Source organism: Megalobrama amblycephala, linkage group LG10 (genome assembly GCF_018812025.1).
Source record: "Megalobrama amblycephala isolate DHTTF-2021 linkage group LG10, ASM1881202v1, whole genome shotgun sequence".
Classification (NCBI taxonomy): domain Eukaryota; kingdom Metazoa; phylum Chordata; class Actinopteri; order Cypriniformes; family Xenocyprididae; genus Megalobrama; species Megalobrama amblycephala.
Window position 1 is genome coordinate 1,020,623 of NC_063053.1, and position 24,322 is coordinate 1,044,944.

General features: G+C 37.9%; 1 protein-coding gene across 5 annotated transcripts in view; it reads right to left on the minus strand.

Moving 5' to 3' along the window:
- Positions 1 to 24,322, minus strand: part of LOC125276421 (arginyl-tRNA--protein transferase 1) — a 128,800-nt gene that overhangs the window by 41,566 nt on the left and 62,912 nt on the right. For all 5 annotated transcript variants that reach the window (XM_048203867.1, XM_048203865.1, XM_048203866.1 and 2 more), the window contains 2 exons: positions 19,851 to 20,032; positions 15,277 to 15,376 (listed from right to left, as the gene is read on the minus strand). In XM_048203867.1, coding sequence (XP_048059824.1) covers positions 15,277 to 15,376; positions 19,851 to 20,032 — 282 coding nt within the window. The remainder of the gene's footprint in view (positions 1 to 15,276; positions 15,377 to 19,850; positions 20,033 to 24,322) is intronic.

Here is a 24,322-nt window from a genome sequence, read left to right on the forward strand (position 1 = left end):
AAGAAAGGAGCAGGACTTTGGAAAAGTTGAGATGGTTTGGATTTTGCAAGCATACAGAAAAAAGGCTTCTGCTGAAGAAAAAGCGTCTCAAAACCTACTTGGAGTGGCCTACCTAGACAGCATCACTCACTAGGTGTTTGAACTTTTTTGAGACTGTACTGTAGTTTGGTTTTGAGTTGAATCAATTCAATAGCTAGACAAAAATACGCACAATCAAGTGTGACCATGTGTGCACAAGCAAAGCAAACACACACAACACACTCCCTACTAGAAGTGGCGAGAGCACTTGTTCCCACCTGCCTCGGCATTCCTGAGGATTTATACAAGAGAGCGAGAGAGTGGGATACAGAAACACGTACAGCAGACAGGATGAGGACTCTATTATAGAGATGATGTGATTAGATGAAAAGCCTCTTTTGTGACTCCAAACACCACATGCACACATTCCCGCTCCTTTTGATCTCTCAATTTCCATGACTTCTAGATCGACTAAAATAAAGATGGACAGAATAATTCATTAGGCCGTTTTATAGCCAATTAAATATTTCAGCGCTGAGAATAACTAGAAAATCTGTGCAGAAATGTGCATAAGTTTAGATTTTAATTTACATGGATTTTTAAGACCTGGAAATCACATGACGATGGGAAATCTGATTCTCAAAAGCAATGTGGTTTAGCATGCTGAAAACACTAGACTATAGTTCCAAAGACACTACAAACATACATGACATTTATGTTAGTCTGCTCACCAAGGCTGCAATAATATGTGAAATAATTAAATAATATTACAATTTAAAAATAGCTGTTTTCTATGTGAATATATAGTAAAGTGTAATTTATTCCTGTGATCAAAGCTGAATTTTCAGCATCATTACTTCAGTCTTCAGTGTCACATGATCCTTCAGAAATCATTCTGATATGATGATTTGCTGCTCAAGAAACATTTATGATTATTATCAATAGCTGTTGTGCTTAATATTTTTGGGGATTTTGTAGGTAGTCAATGTAATAAACAATAACTCAACATTACATAGCTTTAAAGGGTTAGTTCACCAAAAAATGAAATTTCTAACATTAATTACTCACCCTCGTTCCACACCCGTTCATCTTCAGAACACAAATTAAGATATTTTTGATGAAATCCGAGGGTTTCTGAACCACACATATTCAGCAACGTCATTGCACCTTTTGAGGTCCAGAAAGGTATTAAAGACATCGTTAAAACAGTCATGTGACTGCAGTGGTTCAACCTTAATGTTATGAAGTGACAAGGATAGTTTTTGTGCGCAAAAACAAAACAAAAATGACGAGTTTATTCTGTTTTCATATGCAGTTGATGTAGTGAAGCTTCTGAAACCCATGTCTTGCATACGTCTGTGCGTAGTGGTTCTTGAAGCTCTGACTCCAGCTGCAGTCCACTCTTTGTGAATCTCCCCCACATTTTTGAATGGGTTTTGTTTCACAATCCTCTCCAGGGTGCGGTTACCCTATTGCTTGTACACTTTTTTCTACTTTTCCTTCCCTTCGCCTCTCTATTAATGTGCTTGGACACAGAGCTCTGTGAACAGCCAGCCTCTTTTGCAATGACCTTTTGTGTCTTGCCCTCCTTGTGCAAGGTGTCAAGGGTCGTCTTTTGGACAACTGTCAAGTCAGCAGTCCTCCCCATGATTGTGTAGCCTACAGAAATAGACTGAGATACCATTTAAAGGCCTTTGCAGGTGTTTTGAGTTAATTAGCTGATTAGAGTGTGGCACCAGGTGTCTTCAATATTGAACCTTTTCACAATATTCTAATTTTCTGAGATACTGAATTTGGGATTTTCCTTAGTTGTCAGTTATAATCATCAAAATTAAAAGAAATAAACTTTTGAAATATATCAGTCTGTGTGTAATGAATGAATATAATATACAAGTTTCACTTTTTGAATGGAATTAGTGAAATAAATCAACTTTTTGATGATATTCTAATTATATGACCAGCACCTGTGGAGCTCTTTGAAGCTGCACTGAAACTGACATTTGGACCTTCAACCCGTTGAACCCCAGTGAAGTCCACTATATGGAGAAAAATCCTGGAATGTTTTCCTCAAAAACCTTCATTTCTTTTTGACTGAAGAAAGAAAGACGTGAACATCATGGATGACATGAGGGTGAGTAAATTCTGAAGTGGACTAATCCTTTAATGTCACTGAAACTAAGGACAACTAGCACAGACACTTGGGAACAATCTTGATCCTAAAATACAAAGAAAATATAAATAAATAAAATGTTGTGCAACATCACAAAGCCCCATGCAAAGCAGGGGAGGGGGGGAAAGGGAGGCAGACAAAAGTCAATAAATATTAAAGACAAAATGTTTCTAAGAATCAAAGCTAAATATAACATTGGAAAACATGAACAGATGTTGTCTATTCTGGTATTCATGCTACAAATACAGCTACAGACAGTTTATAATGCATGCATCAAGTTAATGCATGATAATTAACTCATTAAATGTTCTGTCAGCTCTTGGCCCAGTCCGATTCAGGATATTTGTTCCAGATGAAAGCTTACAGTCAACCAAAGAAGTGTAGGACAGCGTAAGCGCTATCCCTCCTGACTACACTAGAGGGACTTTTACATTGCATTAAGAAATCTACCTGCCAAACAGGGGTCCTTTCAGAGGGTCTGGAGTCTTACAATCATGCAACATCTATTAAATGAAACATTTATGTTTTAAAAGATATGCATGATTAATGGTGGCACATTTGCATCAAGGTTGGCCTGAGAACAGTGCAAGCATTATCCATTTCACTCACTGAAATTCCTTAAGTTTCCTACATTAACTCTGCGGCAAGCGGCTCTTAAGACTAATGAAAAGCCTCTCCAGATGACCGGCAGCCCGCACACAAACATACAAAGAGACCCCAATACAGTTCTCAGACGCTTGTTTCCTTTGGCCTGGATGTGGAATTCACAGGAAGCTTTGGGAAACACCTGGTGGATGGAGAGGGAGGCAGGTGTAGGGAGGGTGGAGGGGGGACGCTTCTCTCGCCAGAACCCCACAGACCTGCTCATTCCACCCCATTAGACACATTCAGAAGCCTGAAAGCTCGGGCACAGTCGAGGGCCAAACAGCCATCAGAGGCTCAGACACAGAATGGACCCGGCAGGGCCAGGAAGTCACGTCTCGAACTGGACGGCGGTCTGGCTTGACTGCAGTAAGAGAAATGGAGCTGGCTGGCACTGGGTACAGTCTCCTGAAAGGACTCCAACCACTGCCTTTGTGACCAGTGAAGATTAAACGGAGGCCAGCTAAAGTTCTTGGCGTTGTGTCTGCTTGTTTTTGTTTACAGTCTGCTCCAGTCCTTCTTCCAAAACAACTAAATAATATATTCTGTATAATAAAAATATTCTCAGCATAACCCACACGGCTCCAGACTAACATTTGAGAGCAGTGGCGCTGGTGCCACTAAGTTCCACAGAAGGTGGCGCTGTGGGTTTTTTTTAATCATAAAGGTAATATAATCATATTACTATTGTTTGGCATTAATAAGTGCAGTTACTATATGTTTATTTATTGGAAATTTGACAGTAAAGCACTGTGCTTGAATTGAGATGCAGATAAAATTAACAGTAACGTGCAAAAACATTTATATAGGGAAAAATGTAAATATTCTACTCTTATTAAATGTACCATACTCATCTTCAGTGATTATAAAAGGAGCGCTCTTTACTTGCTTTCTGTGCAATTCAGTCACAATTTGAAGTAAAGTTGTTGTTTTTCATGAGACTTTTCCTACTTTTCCATATTTTAGGGAGTCACTACGTGCTCCTGTCTTTTTTTAAAGTGTTTGTTTGCCTAGAAGTGTTAGTTTCCCTTAATCTTTAAACTTTTAGTTTTACAAATCATCACATTAAAAATAACATCAAAATTGAATTTTTTTTTTTATTCATTTTTAGAGCTTTTAAGTGCAGGAAAAAGTGTGAAGCACTTCAAATAAGTGCTTGAATTTCACTCTCAAAAGTTATCATGAACCCTGAAATGAGAATGTAAAAACGTTTGAGTATTTCTGCCACAATACCATAGTTTCAGTAAACTATGCAGCGCAGAACGCACGGGTCTCGAAACGCGCTTTTGAGATGTGATGCAATAACGGAAATAATAGAAATAGGCAAACAGCAAAATAGGTAGATACTATCTTTGACAAGGAAAAAGGAAAAACGCACTGGCTGTGGCTTCCTCCACTTTGCCAATTGGCTACTGTAAACAGAAGCTTGCAACACTTGCCCCTGATTGGTCCACTGTTTTGGAACTGACATTGATGAAGTTGAAATTCTTTTAACTTGACTCAGTGTCTTAAAGGGTTAGTTCACCCAAAAATGAAAATAATGTCATTAATTACTGACCCTCATGCCGTTCCACACCCGTAAGACCTTCGTTAATCTTCAGAACACAAATTAAGATATTTTTGATGAAATCCGATGACTCCGTGAGGCCTGAGCAATGACATTTCCTCTCTCAAGATCCATTAATGTGCTAAAAACATATTTAAATAAGTTCATGTGAGTACAGTGGTTCAATATTAATATTATAAAGAATATTTTTGGTGCGCCAAAAAAACAAAATAACGACTTATATAGTGATGGCCGATTTCAAAACACTGCTTCAGGAAGCTTCGGAGCGTTATGAATCAGTGTATCGAATCATGATTCGGATCGCGTGTCAAACTGCTGAAATCACGTGACTTTGGTGCTCCGAACCGTTGATTCGACACAAAAGATTCATAACGCTCCGAAGCTTCCTGAAATCGGCCATCACTAAATAAGTCGTTATTTTGTTTTTTTGGCGCACAAAAAAATATTCTCGTGGCTTTATAATATTAATATTGAACCACTGTACTCACATGAACTGATTTAAATATGTTTTTAGTACATTAATGGATCTTGAGAGAGGAAATGTCATTGCTCAGGCCTCACGGAGCCATCGGATTTCATCAAAAATATCTTAATTTGTGTTCTGAAGATGAACGAAGGTCTTACGGCATGAGGGTGAGTAATTAATGACATTATTTTCATTTTTGGGTGAACTAACCCTTTAAATACGCTGCAAAAGACGCGAGTATAACGGTCATACATGTCCTTTACGTAGAAAAACAATGGAAAAGTAGTGCTTTGGAATAGAAAAATGCACTCTGTGTGAGCGTCCCACAGACACAGTAAGGGGTACACAGTGTTCCCTGCTCTAATGGGATGGATTTGAGCTCTAAGCAGGGCAGAGCATGAGAGCTCAGGGGCTTTGACGAATCGCAGCGGGTGCTGTGCTCTTAGCAGAGGTGCAGGGGGTCATTCTGAAACAACACACCGAGATGAATTTCAAGACGGCATTCCAGGACGGCCACAATAATACCATATGCCTTTGTGTTCAAGGAACACGGAACATTCTGGCATCTTTCCCTCACACTCATGTCTTTCCAAATCCTTCCGCAAAATACAAAAAAGAGAATTTTAAGACTTTTTCATGCTCTTCAAGCAATAACAATTAATGGTGGCCGGGGCTTTTAAGCTTCAAAACGGATGCAAAAGCACCATAAAAGCATCATGAAAGCAGTTTATACAACTCTTCTGAAGTCAAACAATCACTCTGTGACCAAAAATTTAAGACATTATTCACTGAAAACACATTCGTAACAGTTTATGAGAGAAGATTCATGAGCAAATCACTCTTTTAGAATCTTATAAATGAATTGGTTCCTTGTTTATTCAATGATTCATTTACGAATCGGATTGATTAAGTTAGTCAAGTGTAACTCAATGATTGATGGTCACAACTCATTAGCTATGTTTATACGCACCCATAATCAGATTGATGCCTCAATCAGACTGAAAAATGTAAACACCTCCAAGGATTTGAATGAAGTTTTGATAAGATGGTGCAGATATGAAATAATCTGATCAACAGGGAAAAAAACAAGCACGTAAACACTTGAACCAGACTATTTTCTCATTCAGATTCAAAAATACATGAAGAATAAACGTAATGCCCATGTAAACGAATATGTGAATCGGACTGCAACATTTAGAGTCTATATAAACAGATTCATTCATTCTTATTGACAAAAATCAATCTATTAAGGATGATTATCAGTGTATTTTTTGTCTTCACCTTGGTTTTTCACACAAAGCCATCATATGAGCTCAGATCATACTTTTATGATGCTTTTGTGTCCTTTTTGAACCTTGAAAGCTTCAATCCAAGAAAGAAAGAAGCCCATTTGGATTTGGAACGATGTGAGTTTTTCATTTTTATGTGAACATTTCCTTTATTAAGCGATTTAAAAAGTGGGTTTTGGATGTAGGTGAGAAACAGACAACCTTCTAACCCCAGACTAATCTCTCAGAGCACAATGGCAGGAGGTGAATGAGAGGGGTGAGTGGCACTCATCCTCTGATGTGAGAGCTGCGCTGGGAGAGATTACCCATACAGAAGAGCGAGAGCTGGGCTCCAACCGAGCTCTATTCACTATTCCACACGCACAGCTCTGCAGAAACCGGCTCCACGGAGAGACTCCAACAAAGACAGAAACCGAGAGAAAGACAGATGCACAAACAACTTCCAGGGCTACAGATACAGCCTGAGGTTGAAAGTTTCAGTAGACGAACACGATGCTGCAGTGCAGAGAAACACAGTGAATTAAGACACCCAGAGGCTTTACACTCACTGCCGCATTGCAGAGATGCTCAAAGGTTTGAGATGTCATGCTTTCTAATAAGAAGATATGTTCTGTAGCTGTGAGAAACAATAATGGGTCATTCTACAAAATAGGTGCCATTTATAAATATAAATATTTGATAAATTAAAGGTGCCCTAGAATTAAAATTTAAATTTTCCTCGGCATAGTTGAATAACAAGAGTTCAGTACATGGAAATGACATACAGTGAGTCTCAAACTCCATTGTTTCCTCCTTCTTATATAAATCTCATTTGTTTAGACCTCCGAAGAACAGGCGAATCTCAACATAACACCAACTGTTACGTAACAGTCGGGATCATTAATATGTACAACCCCAATATTTGCATATGCCAGCCCATGTTCAAGACATTAGACAAGGGCAGCCAGTATTAACGTCTGGATCTGTGCACAGCTGAATCATCAGACTAGGTAAGCAAGCAAGAACAATAGCGAAAAATGGCAGATGGAGCAATAATAACTGACATGATCCATGATAACATGATATTTTTAGTGATATTTGTAAATTGTCTTTCTAAATGTTTCGTTAGCATGTTGCTAATGTACTGTTAAATGTGGTTAAAGTTACCATCGTTTCTTACTGTATTCACGGAGACAAGAGCCGTCGCTATTTTCATTATTAAACACTTGCAGTCTGTATAATTCATAAACACAACTTCATTCTTTATAAATCTCTCCAACAGTGTGTAATGTTAGCTTTAGCCACGGAGCACTATCAAACTCATTCAGAATCAAATGTAAACATCCAAACAAATACTATACTTACACGATTAGACATGCTGCATGACGAACACTTTGTAAAGATCCATTTTGAGGGTTATATTAGCAGTGTGAACTTTGTTTATGCTGTTTAAGGCAAGCGCGAGCTCCGGGGGCGGAGAGCATGAGCATTTAAAGGGGCCGCAGCCTGAATTGGCGCATATTTAATGATGCCCCAAAATAGGCAGTTAATTTTTTTTTTTTTTAAATCTATGGGGTATTTTGAGCTGAAACTTCACAGACACATTCAGGGGACACCTTAGACTTATATTACATCTTTTAAAAAGACGTTCTATGGCACCTTTAAATAATGTTCAACTTTAAATAAATGAACTATTACATATAAAAGGTCCTAATGTAATTATTAGCCTTTCTAAAAGTGAACTCTTCATGGACACTCTTTTTCCACCATTATCTTTTTCATAATAGGGATTGAGGCTATGAAGCTTCAAAACAATAAAAGTCATCCATATGACGTTTACTATATTCTGAACAAATAGAATAACTTTGTGCAAGAAAATAGTGCTCTGAAATCTCATTAAATGGCACCTATCTTTTGATTCTCTGAGCAATGTGATGTCACACTGCTTAGGCCCCGCCCACAGCCTCTGACTGACAGTCCTGCATTACCATAGATTCCGCCCCCAGCAGGTTCTACGCCGACCGTCATTTTCTCCATTGGATGTAAGACTGAACATAAGACTCTTCATTTTCTCCCAACATCTGAAACATGCTGTGGATTAGTTTTATTTTTGAAGGTAATGTGCCCCAAAATCTATGCAAATAATTTCACTCCAGACTGCTTTGTGAACGAGGGGCAATACAAGAAAGGCTTTGCTAAAAAGGGTGGTACTCAAGGACGGATCTGTACCAACTGTTCGTGATCCTCCAGAAGAAGTAAGTGTCACACTGTTTATTTTGTATGATTTTTAAGCAAATCGGCATTTCAGTCGACGTGCCTCTTAGCCAGTTTCACAACAAGTGCAGCTAAAGCTATTGTTGTCTTAGAGAGCAGATGTCTGTCATCTGTTTAAAACCTTGTTTATATACTGTATAACCACACGTTTGTAAAGAACAGTGTAAAAGGTGATTGTCTTGAAAAACTGTGTACGGTTGTTTTACGGTATGTTTATTTGCAAAGGCCAGCAAATTTATCCACTAACCATTCAGAAACGTCCAGTTTCATTCTAAAAGTTGTAACTTCTTCCTGAGTCTCTCCATCAGTGTCGACTCCGGTTTGAACAATGTAAGGCTGAACGCTTTCGTCATTTTGGCTGCGTGAGATTCTCCAGCTTTGTTGTTGTTGAGCTGTTAAAGCTCCGCCCTCTTCTGGAAAGCATTTTCCTCTCATTTGCATTTAAAGAGACACACACAAAAACGGCGTGTTTTTGCTCACACCCAAATAGGGGCAAATTTGACAAGCTATAATAAATGATCTGTGGGGTATTTTGAACTTAAACTTCACAGACACATTCTGGGGACTTACAGTATATCACATCTTGTGAAAAGTGCCATTATAGGTGCTGCATCAATGCCGTCATGCCAGATTTGACAATGACATCAAACATGGTGCTGCATCTCTCGAGGAGCCATATTTGAATTGAACATGAGCAAGAATGAGATTTTGAAGCAATGGGTGAGTAAATGATGATATAATTATCATATTTCCAATGTGTTTAAAGAGAGGAATGTTTAACCCTCTGGGGTCTGAGGATTTTTGGGGCCCTGGAGAAGTTTTGACATGCCCTGACATTTGTGCTTTTTTCAGTTGGTCATAATATGTGAGGAACATGTACGTACATGTTTGTATTTTTGAAGGAATAACGTTTATCCGTGGTTATTGAAAAAACAAAAAACTTAAGTCACTGAAATAAGGCCAAAAATTATATATTAAATCTGTGTTCACAAGACTTCTGGGTATTGGAGGTTGTAGACTAGAGTTTTTGCTTCAGAATGATGTAAAAATTATTCTGCCTACTCCTTCATATAAAACAATAGAGAGATTTAAATTTTGTAAGATATTTTTTTGTCAAGAAACACAGTATGCGTGGAGGCGTGAATCATCATGTATAATGGGTCATTCTCACCTGAGAAGACAAAAGAATCGCATAATAATGACCTGAAATGACTTGCATATTAATGAGGCCTTTCAGTCAGGTAGGCTGTGAAAAAACCCTCTGTGAGATGTCTCAAGCTCATGGTGTAAATCAAACATACAGAAAAAACAGCAACACTGTGAAATATTATTACAATTTAAAATAATGGTATTCTATTATATTCTTTAAAGGGCACCTATTATGCAAAATTCACTTTTACATGGTGTTTGACCATAAATGTGTGTTGGCAGTGTGTGAGCAAAACCACCCTAGAATGAGAAAAATCCACCCAGTGTTTTTTTTACAATCTCAATAATTCATAAGCACTGTCTCAGAACGCCCTGTTCTAAGATTGCTCTCACTGTGACGTAGAATTGCGCTAAGCCCCACCCACGTGGTTTGATTGACAATCTGGTTTTGGCATAGACCCATCCTCCATTGTTTCAACGACAGCCGGTAATGTCTCCTAAGAAACATAAGTGTTCTGTTGTGGGATGTAATGATGAATATAGTAGTTTTCACTTACTTCCGACATCAGAGCCACTGAAAACGCAGTAGATGGATTTTATTTACGAAGGAAAGGTGCCACTCAAAATTCCAAAATACGTTTATGTTTGCGCGAATCATTTTTTGACTTACTGTTTTGAGAACGAGGGTCAATTCAAAGCAGGTCTTGCTTCAAAGTTAATCCTCAAGTGTGGATCGTTGCCTACTGTTCGCGATCCAACGTCACCTCCAGAAGAAGTAAGTGTATTTAATGTTTTTTGAGCAAATAGTCATTTCAGTCGATGTCAGCCAATTCAATAACAAATGCGTCTAAAGTTGTTGTCGTCGTCGTAGAATGTCTGTGTATATAATTTAAACCTTGTTTGTATAGTGTGTATCCACACGTATATATATATTTTTTAAAGATATTGTATTGAAAACTGTGTATGTTTACTTAGCAAACGTTATCACAGTATTTGTGTTTGTAGTTTCAAAAAATTGCGCGAACGTTATCACAGTGTGTGTGTGTGTGTGTTGCACATCCATAATTGCAAAGGGGACGCGATTAAAACTCTATAAGTACATAAATGTATCAAATAACCATTCAGAGATGTCCTGCTCCATTCTCAATTGTGTTTCTTCTGCCGGAGTCTCTTCATCATCTGGGTCTGATTCCGGTTCAAACATGTATGGCTGAATGCCATGCAAAACAGCGGGTCTCTCACTCTCAGCCATTCTGCTTCTACCCTCTGTTTATTGCCATAGGTATGCAAGTTACGCCCTCATCCAAAGGCAGGGCGGGGATATGCAGCTCATTTATATTTAAGGTGGTACACACCAAAACAGCTCTTTTTAAAACAGGCCCCAAAAATGACATTTTCAAATGGTTATAATAAATTAACTGTGGGGTATTTTGGGCTGAAACTTCACAAATACATTCTGGGGACACCCAAGACCAATATTACATCTTGTAAAAAGGGGCATAATAGGTGCCCTTTAAAATATAATGTATTTCTGTGATGCAAAGTGTCTGAACAATTATGTTACCTACAGATGAGGGCTGTCTACCTCCCTGATAACACTATCACGTGACACCGTGAACTACAGTAGCTCTGACCTCTTCCTCAACTGCTAATAGCTTCTACAGCTGCATACTGTATGTTCCCTCTTCCTCGCTTTCAGCTCAGGGCCAGGCCGTCACTTTTATTTACATTCTTTTCCTCTCTCACAATCTCCGCCCATCATATATGAATCAGCTGTTCAGTTGCCCAGCATCTCCCTCGTCTCAGTCGAACGACAGCCAACACGCTTTACGCTCAGCCACACCTGTGCAAGCACTTACACTGAGTTCCCGCTGGACCGCTTTCCCATCATCCTGCGGCCCAGCTCGAACACAGCTCCAAGTCCCTTGTTCGCAAAAGATGCTGAAAGCCAACTACGAGCCAAGTGCGAGGCTGCGGAACACGTCGCAGGAACAGCTAACGGTGTCAGAAACTCAATAAGCTACACAACAGAGCCAAATCTGGAAGCATACCTCAACATTTTCCATGGCCTGTCCGCACCTAGAGGCTTAAGGGCTGAAAATCAGGCATGCGATTTGTGATATTGAGATAGCGCTGATGAATTCTGCAGGTCAGTCTGACGCTGGGTTCACTGCAAGTCAAATATATTAGCTTTCCACAATCCAGAGTAAGTGTTCCAGCAAAATTTAAGAACATTTTGTGTTGTCAAATGACTTGAGTTTGGCAATGCTAAAACTATGAAATAATGCTTAAAAATCCTCTAGTGAGCGAACTTGCGATAGTCTTTTCTTCCCTATTGTGACGTATATCCAAATGAAACGACTTCTGGAATGAGAAAAAAAAGGTAGGGCAGGCCTTGATTTAGTCCTTTCAGGAACTGATTCGATCATAGGAAGTTGGACGTTGCCAACTAAATGGAGGCAGATCTGATCGTCAGTTTGCAGTCTTTAAGAAATTTATGTGCTAGACAATATGGATTGATGGAATGATGGACAAAACGATGGATGGATGGATGGATGGATGGAAGGAACAATATAATTATGGATGGATGGAACGATGGATGTAACTACACATGCGTTCAAAAAACTGTCAAAATGCATGTAAAAGATCAACTATCCTAGTAAACACAATTGATACTTAGGTGAACCAAACCATTGAGAAAGAAAACCAGATGTGTAACAGTGTTTTGGATCCGCGCCGCGCATTCGTTCTTAAAGTGACAGAAGGCTAATATTCCTGTTTCATGAATGTTAAACAACAAAAGACAAAGAGAAAAATCCCTTTTGTAGTTTTAACACAGATTAATTCTGTTCAATTTACACAGTGAGACTATGCAGTGTTATTTTACATTTGATTACTCAATTTCTGTACCTGAATACTGTTAGACTTACCTGAAAAGTATGCACTATTTATTTCATTTGTATCTTTGTCTATTCTATTTATCTATGATTGTAATTTGTTAATTATTTTCTATGCATGTTTACTCGCCTACAAAATTATCCCAATCATCTGAGAATGATTCAATCTTTCCAAATAGAGCTATTCAAATCATCTGGAGAATTTTTCATATCGCAGAAAAACAAAATATCGCAATGTCAATTTTTTTTCCAATATCGTGCAGCCGATGGATGGATGGATGGATGGATGGAACGACTGGATGGATGGATGGATGGATGGATGGAACGATTGGATTGGATGGATGGATGGATGGATGGATGGATGGAACGATTGGATGGATGGATGGATGGATGGATGGATGGATGGATGGATGGAACGATTGGATGGATGGATGGATGGATGGAACGATTGGATGGATGGATGGATGGATGGATGGAACGATTGGATGGATGGATGATGGATGGATGGAACGATTGGATTGGATGGATGGATGGATGGAACGATTGGATGGATGGATGGATGGATGGATGGAACGATTGGATGGATGGAACGATTGGATGGATGGATGGATGGATGGATGGATGGATGGATGGAACAATTGGATGGATGGATGGAACGATTGGATGGATGGATGGATGGTTGGAACGACTGGATGGATGGATGGATGGATGGATGGATGGATGGAACGATTGGATTGGATGGATGGATGGATGGATGGATGGATGGATGGATGGATGGATGGATGGATGGAACGATTGGATGGATGGATGGATGGATGGATGGATGGATGGATGGAACGATTGGATGGATGGATGATGGATGGATGGAACGATTGGATTGGATGGATGGATGGATGGATGGATGGATGGAACGATTGGATGGATGGAACGATTGGATGGATGGATGGATGGATGGATGGATGGATGGATGGAACAATTGGATGGATGGATGGAACGATTGGATGGATGGATGGAACGATTGGATGGATGGATGGATGGATGGATGGAACTATTGGATGGATGGATGGATGGAACAATTGGATGGATGGAACGATTGGATGGATGGATGGATGGAACGATTGGATGGATGGATGGATGGATGGATGGAACTATTGGATGGATGGATGGATGGAACAATTGGATGGATGGAACGATTGGATGGATGGATGGATGGAACGATTGGATGGATGGATGGATGGATGGATGGAACTATTGGATGGATGGATGGATGGAACAATTGGATGGATGGAACGATTGGATGGATGGATGGATGGATGGATGGATGGATGGATGGATGGAACGATTGGATGGATGGATGGATGGATGGAATGATTGGATGGATGGATGGAACGATTGGATGGATGGATGGATGGATGGATGGATGGATGGATGGATGGAACGATTGGATGGATGAATGGATGGATGAATGGATGGATGGATGGAACGATTGGATGGATGCATGGATGGATGAATGGATGGATGGATGCATGGATGGAACGATTGGATGGATGGATGGATGGATGGAACGACTGGATGGATGGATGGAACGATTGGATGGATGCATGGATGGATGAATGGATGGATGGAACGATTGGATGGATGCATGGATGGATGGATGGGTGGATGGAACGATTGGATGGATGAATGGATGGATGGATGGAACGATTGGATGGATGGATGGATGGAACGACTGGATGGATGAATGGATGGAGCTATATTGGTAGCAGAAAATAATTACCACCAATTACTAGAGAAATAATTTAAACTTTACATCATTTTGTAAAACAAATGAAAAACATGTTTAGTCATTCAAATACACCAGATGCTCAAAATTAATAGCTTGCCTCAAATTTTGCCCAGTCATGTGTGCCAATCCACTCAAACTAAACTTTTACCACCAATGCAAGTCCTCAAAAAGCAAGAGGAAAGAAAATGAAGACTTGTTGAAGGTGTGTCACTAGTGTTGCATTTTTGGCAAATATTAATAGATCGGAAACAACTGTTACATCCAAATGAATTGAGTTGAAGGTGTCTCAAACAGCATTCTAAAACATCCATGGCTATACAAGTACGTCGAATACACAACAAATGAGGGGAAGAAAAGAGGAGAAAGAAAGAGATAATGTGTTTTCAATGGCCTTTCCTCACTCACTCCCTAGTGTTGTTATTGTTAACTAAAATGGAAGCCAAAAAATGGAAAATAATTAAAGCTGAAACAAAATATCAATATTAGAAGAAAAACTTAAAATGATTAAGTACTAAAATGATTAAAACTGAACATAATATGAATAAATACTCTAATAGTATACAAATAAAACTAAAACAACACTGATATCTACTGTACCATCACACAGAAAAAGGGGAAGAGATATTTCCTGTGGCGGAGCAGGTTTCCAGAAGTGTGGCACAGCGATCGCTCCAGGGCGGGTCTTCGGGGAGCAGTAATGAGAGAAACAGATCACAGCAGCACCCGAGCGCAGAGGTGTGACGCCGGCGGACGACAGAGGATTAACACCTTTAACAGGTGTCTGCTTCAGCTCCAAAACAGAGCGCCACCCGCCGATTATACAACCACTGCGGCCTGCCTCGTGACGGAGACTACACACGCATATAAAATATTTAAGGAAGTGTACGCTTGCTCCCGCTAGAATGACTTGATGCATCTTGTTTTAACATTCAGCAAAGCGCAGAAGCTTTCAGTTATTTCGTTGCAAGATGAGATGATACTGACCCGGGCAAACAGAAGATGAACAGAAATGAAGGTTGATGTCGGTTCAGAGACGTACCTTATAGCGCATCTTGGGACACGAGTGCACGTAGAAACCCAGATAGTAGTAGGCGAGTTTGGGCGACTGCTGCTGCAACTGCCTGGTGAAGGCAATCTCCCTGCAGAGAGAACGAGAGCAGAAATCATGATTACAGGCTTCGTTAGTTTGATATGAAGAGTGAAGTGGTCAAAGTCTGTGAAGAGAATTTAATGCTACAAATATCCACTGATAAAATCACTGTGACATTTTTAGACCGGCCGGTAAATAAGACATTCACTTAACCTTGCAGAGTTTATCTATGTAGTTTGACATATTTCTTTCCATTTGTGTTACAATATAATATTTTAGGGATTTTGTGATATTTAGAGATGACACTTCAAATTTTCAAATTTCAAGATTTTTAATTTTTAAACGGGGTTTTTAAAGGAATAGTTGACTCTAGAGTTTAAATTTCCTGATAATTTAGTCACCCACGTCACCATGATGTTCATGTCTTTCTTCAGTCAAACAAAAAGAAATGAAGGTTTTAGAGGAAATCATTCCAGGATTTTTCTCCATATAGTGGACTTCACTGGGGTTCAACGGGTTGAAGGTCCAAATGTCAGTTTCAGTGCAGCTTCAAAGAGCTCTACATGATCCCAGACGAGGAATAAGAGTCTTATCTAGAGAAACCATCGGACATTTTATAAAAAAAAATAAAAATTATATACTTTTTAACCAAAAATGCTCATCTTGCACTGCTCTGTGATGCTCCACGCATGACGTAATCATGTTGGAAAGGTCACGTGACGTAGGCGGAAGTACCGATCCAGTGTTTACAAAGTGAACGTCAAACGGCCTTTAACAAAAAAAGGTAAAAACAATGTTGGACGATTTTGAAGTTGGAGGAGAAAATGAGATTTTTTTGCAGTACTTCCGCCTACGTCACATGACCTTTCCAACATGATTACGTCATGCGTGGAGCATCACAGAGCAGTGCAAGATGAGCATTTTTGGTTAAAAAGTATATAATTTTTTTTTTTTTTTATAAAATGTCCGATGGTCCTGACATTTGGACCTTCAACCCGTTGAACCCCAGTGAAGTCCACTATATGGAGAAAAATCCTGGAATGTTTTCCTCAAAAACCTTCATTTCTTTTAGTTTGACTGAAGACAGACAGACATCTTGAATGACATGGAGGAGAGTAAATTACCAGGAAATTCTCAACAGTAGATAAAACGTCAACTGACTCGCTGCATACGGATCAGATCAACTGCTTCCTCTCATAAACAGCCATTTAAATGTATATCTGGAAGTGCTGAAAAAGAGGAAAGGAGGAGAAAAACAAAAGGGAGCTGAGAAAATAAAAACAGGAGGAAAAATAGAGGAGATTTATACTTCCTCCTGCGAGCAATCCTCTCTCTCTCTTTTCAGTTCTCGCTTTATTCCCTGCACAAACATGTTTCTCTTTTCCATAAATAAATCCTGCTCTTTCTTCTCTCTTCTCCTGCATTTTGTACACCTCAAACTCTCTGTCTTCCCAAAAATTAGGGGGAGAAATCTTTTTTTTTTTTTTTTTTTTTTTTTGCGGGGAAAAGGAGAGGAAGAGAGAGAAGCCAAAGCAAAATAAAAGTAGTGGAAAATGAAAGAAGAAAATAGAGAAGGGAAAAGGAGCGACGACAAACAGCGAGGTGCTGGAAGGTCATGCGGTCGCTGCCAGGTTCCCGGGTTCCCATCCCCTGGTGACAAAGCCTGGCTCTCCATGAATGAGAGACGGATAAGAAGAGGCTGTAGAACCCATTCACAAAAAAGAAGGACAGAAAGAAAGAGGGACAGAAAGAAAGGGCAGCCCCCCCCCCTCCTCGATTTGAACCCCCGTCCCGACCCGCTCGCGCTGGCAGCAGTTTGAAGCCTCCATTATCTCCTCTTCAGAGGACTGACACCCCTACACAAGCCAATTATGCCACAGCGCTCACCACAGACAAGACGTCTGCTTAATATTAATGTGTCACACACACACACACACACACACACACACACACACACACACAGAGCAGGAGATGTGTGGACCATATTTCCTGAATCTACACAACACAATGTCTAACTATTATTGGAGCAGTCAATGAAACAATAGAAATTATACAAATTTATTAAAAACATAACTGCAATGTATTAAAATAAATGTAAATGTATCTTCTTTAAAGGATGTTTTAAAGATAAATTTAATAAAAAACAAGAAATATGTATTGATTAAGAGGGGGAATTTGAATTTGTCATGATTTCTCAGATATCTGGAACACAAAACCAGTCATAATGAGTCACATGGGTATATTTGTAGCAATAGCCAACAATGCATTATATGGGTCAAAATTATTTTTCTTTTATGCCAAAAATCATTAGGATATAAAGTATACAGATATTTTGTTTTCCTGCCGTATATATGTCAAAAATGTATTTTTCATTCAAGTGGATATGCATTACTAAGGACTTCATTTGAACAATTTTAAAGGTGATTTTCTCAATATTTTTTGCACCCTCAGATTCCAGATTTTCAAATACAAACTATAAATCAATGGAAAGCTTATTTATTCAGCTTTCAGATGATGTATACATTTAAATTTCAAAAAATTGACCCTTATGACTGCTTTTGTCGTTCAGGGTCACATATAATGTTTGCATATTTTCACCATAAATTCTTATAACCTTATAACCATATATGTAGCCTACTTAAACTGTGAAGTATATATATATATATATATGTGAAGAGTTTGGTTCCAAAACGCAATAACTCCATTTTGATTAATTTGAGTAAAAAGGTGTTTTCTTTACCAAGAAAGTGGCAAGATGAAAACCACTATTTTCTGTTTCAAACTTTCACATTGCATCTTTTGGTTATAAAAACATACAAAATTCAAATCTACATTTTGATTTTAAAAAGTTTATTATAAAAAGGTACTATTTCTTTCCCAGAAATGCAATAAATCTATGACACTTTTTTTTCTCAAAATGCAATTAATCCATCAATATAAAAGTTATTTTTCAAATTGAAAATACACAACAAAGTAAGTTGATTCACATATATGACATAGTCTAAACTTTGCCAATATTTATCTTATATACAGGCATTTTACTAAAAGTACATTCAGCCGTCACTCCCAAAATGAATTCAATGGGTCATCTTGTTAATGTTATAAATTATTTGTCATTACCGATTAAAGAGTATCTGGCGCCACCGCACGGTTAAATAAACACATTTGCCGAGTACATTGGTATTAAAAACCTTCAATGTTTACAGTGGGTGGAATGGTGCGCTGTGATTGGTTGAGCGGATATATCGCGTTCTGCAGAAAAAGGAGACTGGCGTTTGTCGCGTTTTGGAAAGAAAGGGAGAAAACATGACAGAATAACACGACAGATATCACATTTTGGGCAAAATTAATAAAATGAGTTTTCAATACCGACCAGATACAATACTGATTTTGGCGGAAACTCTTTTTTTTTTTTTTTTTTTTTTTTTTTTTTTTTTTTAAATGGCGTTTATCGCGTTTTGGAACCAAACTCTTCATATATATATATATATATATATATATATATATATATATATATATATATATATATATATATATATATATATATATATATATATATATATATAATTTTTTCCCCCATCAATATGGGAATTTTTGGAGGGAAATGTCATCTAAATGATCCTTTACAAACGTTATTTATGTAAAATATAATTTCTTATTTATTCATATTCTGATTTATTAAATGATTTAGGGGTTAAAATATGCCAAGGACAAATTTTAATAAGATTCAAACAAGGATTTGAACAGAATTAAGTGTGCAAATTAATTTTCAGCACGTTTCAACTCACATTTTGTTGATCTTTGCTGGCCATTCATCATTATTTACACTGTCCGGCGCAGCATGGAGACACATTACTGAACAGTGTCACATCCTGCGCTCAGACGGCCTCACTCAATCACACTGACACACAACAGCACAAAGACGCTGACCCCGCGGCTGACACCAGCTGCTCTGGGCACAATCTCCACTTCTCCCTCACGCTTTCTCTCCCTCAGCCTTCTTTTGATTCTTCTCTCTGTGAGAAACGAGGCTCCTCCAAACACCCAAAACACACACACACACACACACACACACACACATCTGGCACCTCCTGTAAAGTGTAACCTAATCAGGTGAGCCTCCCATGTGAAATATTTAAGCACATGTGTGACAAAGAAATACAGACCTGTAACTGTGGGTGTGTGTGGCAGTGTTTGAAAATAAGATGCATTCAAAACTTTACCAGAGACGAGATTCTGCACTAAAGGAGAGAAAGATCAGGATGCACTCCTGTGATATTCCGCTTTAAGACAAAATCTGCAACATTAATGCTTTTAAACGTTTGTTGGGAGGTAGTGTAGCCTAGTGGTTAAAGGTTTAAGCTGGTAACCAAAAGCTGTTTTTTGGTTAAAACTAGTTTCAGCATCAGATGTTCAACAGATTCACACTTAATTATTCATTAGTAAATGTTTTCACCTTTCTGAACATTATCAGCCTAAAAAGCTGAAAGATTTGTGAGCAGCAGTGAAACAGAGACACAAACCTGAGCGCAGAGTAGGTGCCCAATGAGAGCGAGGAGAAGTCGGGGTGGTAGTAGAGGTACACGGACGACACACAGGAGGGCAGGATGTCCAGGACCCCCACGGCTACTATTCTGCCATCCAACAGGTACTGCTGATGGAACGAGCCGTAGCCCACATCAGGACCATCAGGAGCGGTCTCAGCCTGGGAGAAAGACAGAGGATATAATTACTACAATAAAGATTTCATTAATGAATTCATTTTTTATGCTTTTGCCCGAAATTACTGGGAATTTAGAAAATTATGTAGGTCAGACTCAAGTATACATGACCCACATGATATATTTATTATTATTAATTTAAATTAAAACACACACATACACTGCCCTCCAAAAGTTTGGAAACACGCCTGGCAAAGTGTGGTTTTGGACAATATCAGCATAAATCCTTATCAATTTTTGGTGAAAATGCATTAAAGTAACTTGACATTATCATTGAAGACCAGCAATAATAATTATCATTTTGATTACATAATAATGGCAATATATACATGTCAAAGTCAGACATGCTGTGATGCTGGTTACTGGTTTAAACTTGGCCCAGGTTTGTAAAAGATTTTTGGGTCAGCACACCTTAATATCTTCAGCAATTGATTGCCAATTAAGTTTAGAATACAATGAACCAATCAGAACCCAGTTTAGATCAGATAGCTAATCCTGGATTTTCTATGTTTAAACTGTTTATGTAATAAAATATATTTTCGTAGTTTGTGTTGTCCCTTATCAGTGCAAAATTATCACAAATTAAAAAGGATTCATGCCAATATTGTCCAAAACCCCACTTTTATAGAGCGTTTCCAAACTTCTGGAGGGCAGTGTACATATATATAATATTGCATTTGTATATAAAATATATCATATTTTTTACAAATACAACTGTTCTTATGTCACGAAATGTAGTTTTAAGAGTTTTTTTTAGGCAATAATGTAGTTATTTAGACCTCAATTATGTGACTCATATATAAACATAGCGCCTATTTTACAATTTGTTTTGGCGCTTTAGCAGATGCGAGCTCCAGGCCGTCAGCGGTCGTTCAGAGCTCGTATACCCGCCGAGAACAGCTTCATCTCAGCCAGTCCTTCAGGTATTTGCTGCTGGCTCTTATGTAGATAGTGGTTAAAAATATGATTAATTTGGGATGCATCAAACAGGCAATCTTTGGTTTTATTAATCTATTACTTGCTCCAGAGCAAAACGATTTGGGTTAAGGGGAAAATTAAGTTTCATAACTTTATATTTAGGCTATATTTATCTTAAATCCTATACTAGAGCGCTACTTTTGTACGTTTGACTGAATTGTTTGCTAGTGTTTTGCTTGATTGGGTTTGTTTTCTTGTGTTAATGTCTTTTATAATCGCTGTTGTTCTTAATTTAAAATTTTGTTGTTCAATTATTATTATTTTATATAAATAATATGCTGTATTTGGAAAGCATCCGTCAATAGTATCAGTGAAAGTTATATTATTATGCCATTAGATGGCGGCAAAGACTCTTTATGAGCGAGTCAGAACAAGGAAGTTGTTTTAGCGCTGTGGGAAATCCCCTTAACTTTTAAAAGGACAAAGATATCGCTTTCCTCAGCTGATTTTTTATAATGGATTTAATATTATGGACATCGACCTGAAGAATGAATGCAATATCAGATGCAGGTAATACACTCTTTTAGTCCATCTCTCTCTCATAATATCATCATACTCTACTCTACATTATACAATAAGCTTCAATGAAGCGACTCAACGTTCCTTCGTTAATAAAATAAAATTTTACGTAATAAAATATGTTTTCGTAGCTTGTGTTGTCCCTTATCAGTGCGAAATTATCACAAATTAAAAAGGATTCATGCCCATATTGTCCAAAACCTCACTTTTCTAGAGCGTTTCCAAATTTATTAAACGGTCAACTTTGAATCCATGGCAGAAGGAAGTAGTTCCTCACAAAAGAGGGTTTTCAAAGATGTTGTTTCTTATTTCCACACTTGTGCTGTTGAATTGTTGTATAAACGCAATATCTCACTTGTAGCCGTGTGATATGGCTGTAGATCAGTACACTGTGATTACCCACAGCCGTATCACACTGCTATCTTCATTTGTTTGTGTCCCCGAAGTGTAATTGGTTTTGCAGTAAAACCAGCATACAAAAAAACAATAGATTACAATAAATTTCAAGACAACAGCAGGCCCAAACAACAACCATGCCTGAATTTAACAGAAATAGAAGTGGGAATGAATCAATGTTTGTATCTTATACTCTTAACAGAGGAAAATTCTAACCGAGATCCTGAGGATAAAAACTCAAACTCAGAATAGAGAGGATGGGAACTAACTATTAAGATGGATTTTCTAAATACCTGGCGATTATAGAGGTCCGTGGGGTGACTCTGCTCAACTCCTTAAATCTTACTACTAGTATGAACTATTTTCACCAAAGCAGTCTTTGCCTTCACTCTAAGACTGCCATACCAGCATAACATCACGAATGTTAAAATGATTTCAATGTAAGATTTGTAAAACAAAGTCATCAAGGACCTATCAATGTTAAACTTGGACAGTCAGCTTTCAGTCTGAATATATCATTTGGACAACTGATTCTTTGAAGCAGGGAACAGACACTGGTCCTACTGAAACTAAATCATGTAGTGAATTGTGACACATTGGTTTGACTTGGCCATAAATATAATAAAGAGCTTATTAAAAAGGGAGGCCTACCAAAGGAGCTTTTTAGTCACAATTTTATCCATGTGACATACTTTAGAGTAAAACAGGATAATTGGTTAGAAAAGAACAAGACTTGATTTTATTAATCAGGATTTGTTTAGATGGTGAAAATGGCTGATCTGGTGATGTCATTTCTCAGCCAATTTACATGAATTGTGCAAAACAAGGCCAGGAACATGCATTAAGAAAAAATGTAAATTTAGTCAAATCTTCAAACTAGTATTATCATGCAAATTGAAAACATTGTGAAATACACTACCAGTCGAAAGTTTGGGAACATTACTATTTTTAATGTTTTTGAACGAAGTCTCTTATGCTCATTAAGGCTGCATTTATTTCATAATAAATACAGAAAAAACAATAATATTGTGAAATATTATTACAATTTAAAATGATGGTTTTCTATTTTAATATACTTTAAAATATAATTTATGCCTGTGATGCAAAGCTGAATTTTCAGCATCATTACTCCAGTCTTCAGTGTCACATGATCCTTCAGAAATCATTCTGATATGATGATTTATTATCAATGTTGGAAACAGTTGTGCTGCTTAATATTATTTTATAACCTGTGACACTTTTTCAGGATTCTTTGATGAATAAAACATTAAAAATATCAGCATTTATTCAAAATATAAATCTTTTCTAACAATATAAATCTTTACTATCACTTTTTATCAATTTAACACATCCGTGCTGAATAAAAGTATTCATTTCTTTCAAAAAAAGAAAAATTACTGACCGGAAACTTTTGAACGGTAGTGTATATTGTTACAAAAGATTTCTATTTTAAATAAATGCTGATATTTTTTAACTTTTTATTCATCAAAGAATCCTGAAAAAGTATCACAGGTTATAAAATAATATTAAGCAGCACAACTGTTTCCAACATTGATAATAAATCATCATATCAGAATGATTTCTGAAGGATCATGTGACACAGAAGACTGGAGTAATGATGCTGAAAATTCAGCTTTGATCACAGAAATAAATTATATTTTAAAGTATATTAAAATAGAAAACCATCATTTTAAATTGTAATAATATTTCACAATATTGTTTTTTCTGTATTTATTATGAAATAAATGCAACCTTAATGAGAAGAAGAGACTTAAAAATAGTAATGTTTCCAAACTTTTGACTGGTAGTGTATGTTCCTGTGTAAAAATGAGTCAATCAATGCTCAAAGAATTTGAAAGTCTGTGCTAGCAGAGAAACACAGGGTGTACAGTAGCTCGCTAATAGATCCCACATGTGGGCTGAGAGTGGAGGTGTGTGTGCGTGTGTGTGTGTGTGTGTGTGCGCGTGTGTGTGTGTGTGTGTGTGTGTGTGTGTGTGTGTGTGTGTATGAACTACGAGAAACTACGAGGGGCGATTTAATAAAAATCCTTGCATGAACAAAATCAATCTCCACTCTGAAGCCTGTGCAGGAGGGAACAGAGGAGCCGTTTTTACCCAGTGTGTGTGAATGTGTGTAAACCAGGAGTGGCAGTAAGTGAAACCACTCCAAAAGAAAAACATACTGTTTTGTCTGAAGATAAAAGCCCACATTCTTCATGTGACATAAATGCACTTATGTCTGAATATACGTCTGCTATTTTGGACGGCCGTAAAACCCCAAACCGTTACCTGCCCGATATCGTATTTCCCACTCAAACCTTCACGCTGTCTTTTTTCAATCAAGTGGCTTATCGAGGAGGGCGCTTTATTCGCCCTGGTCC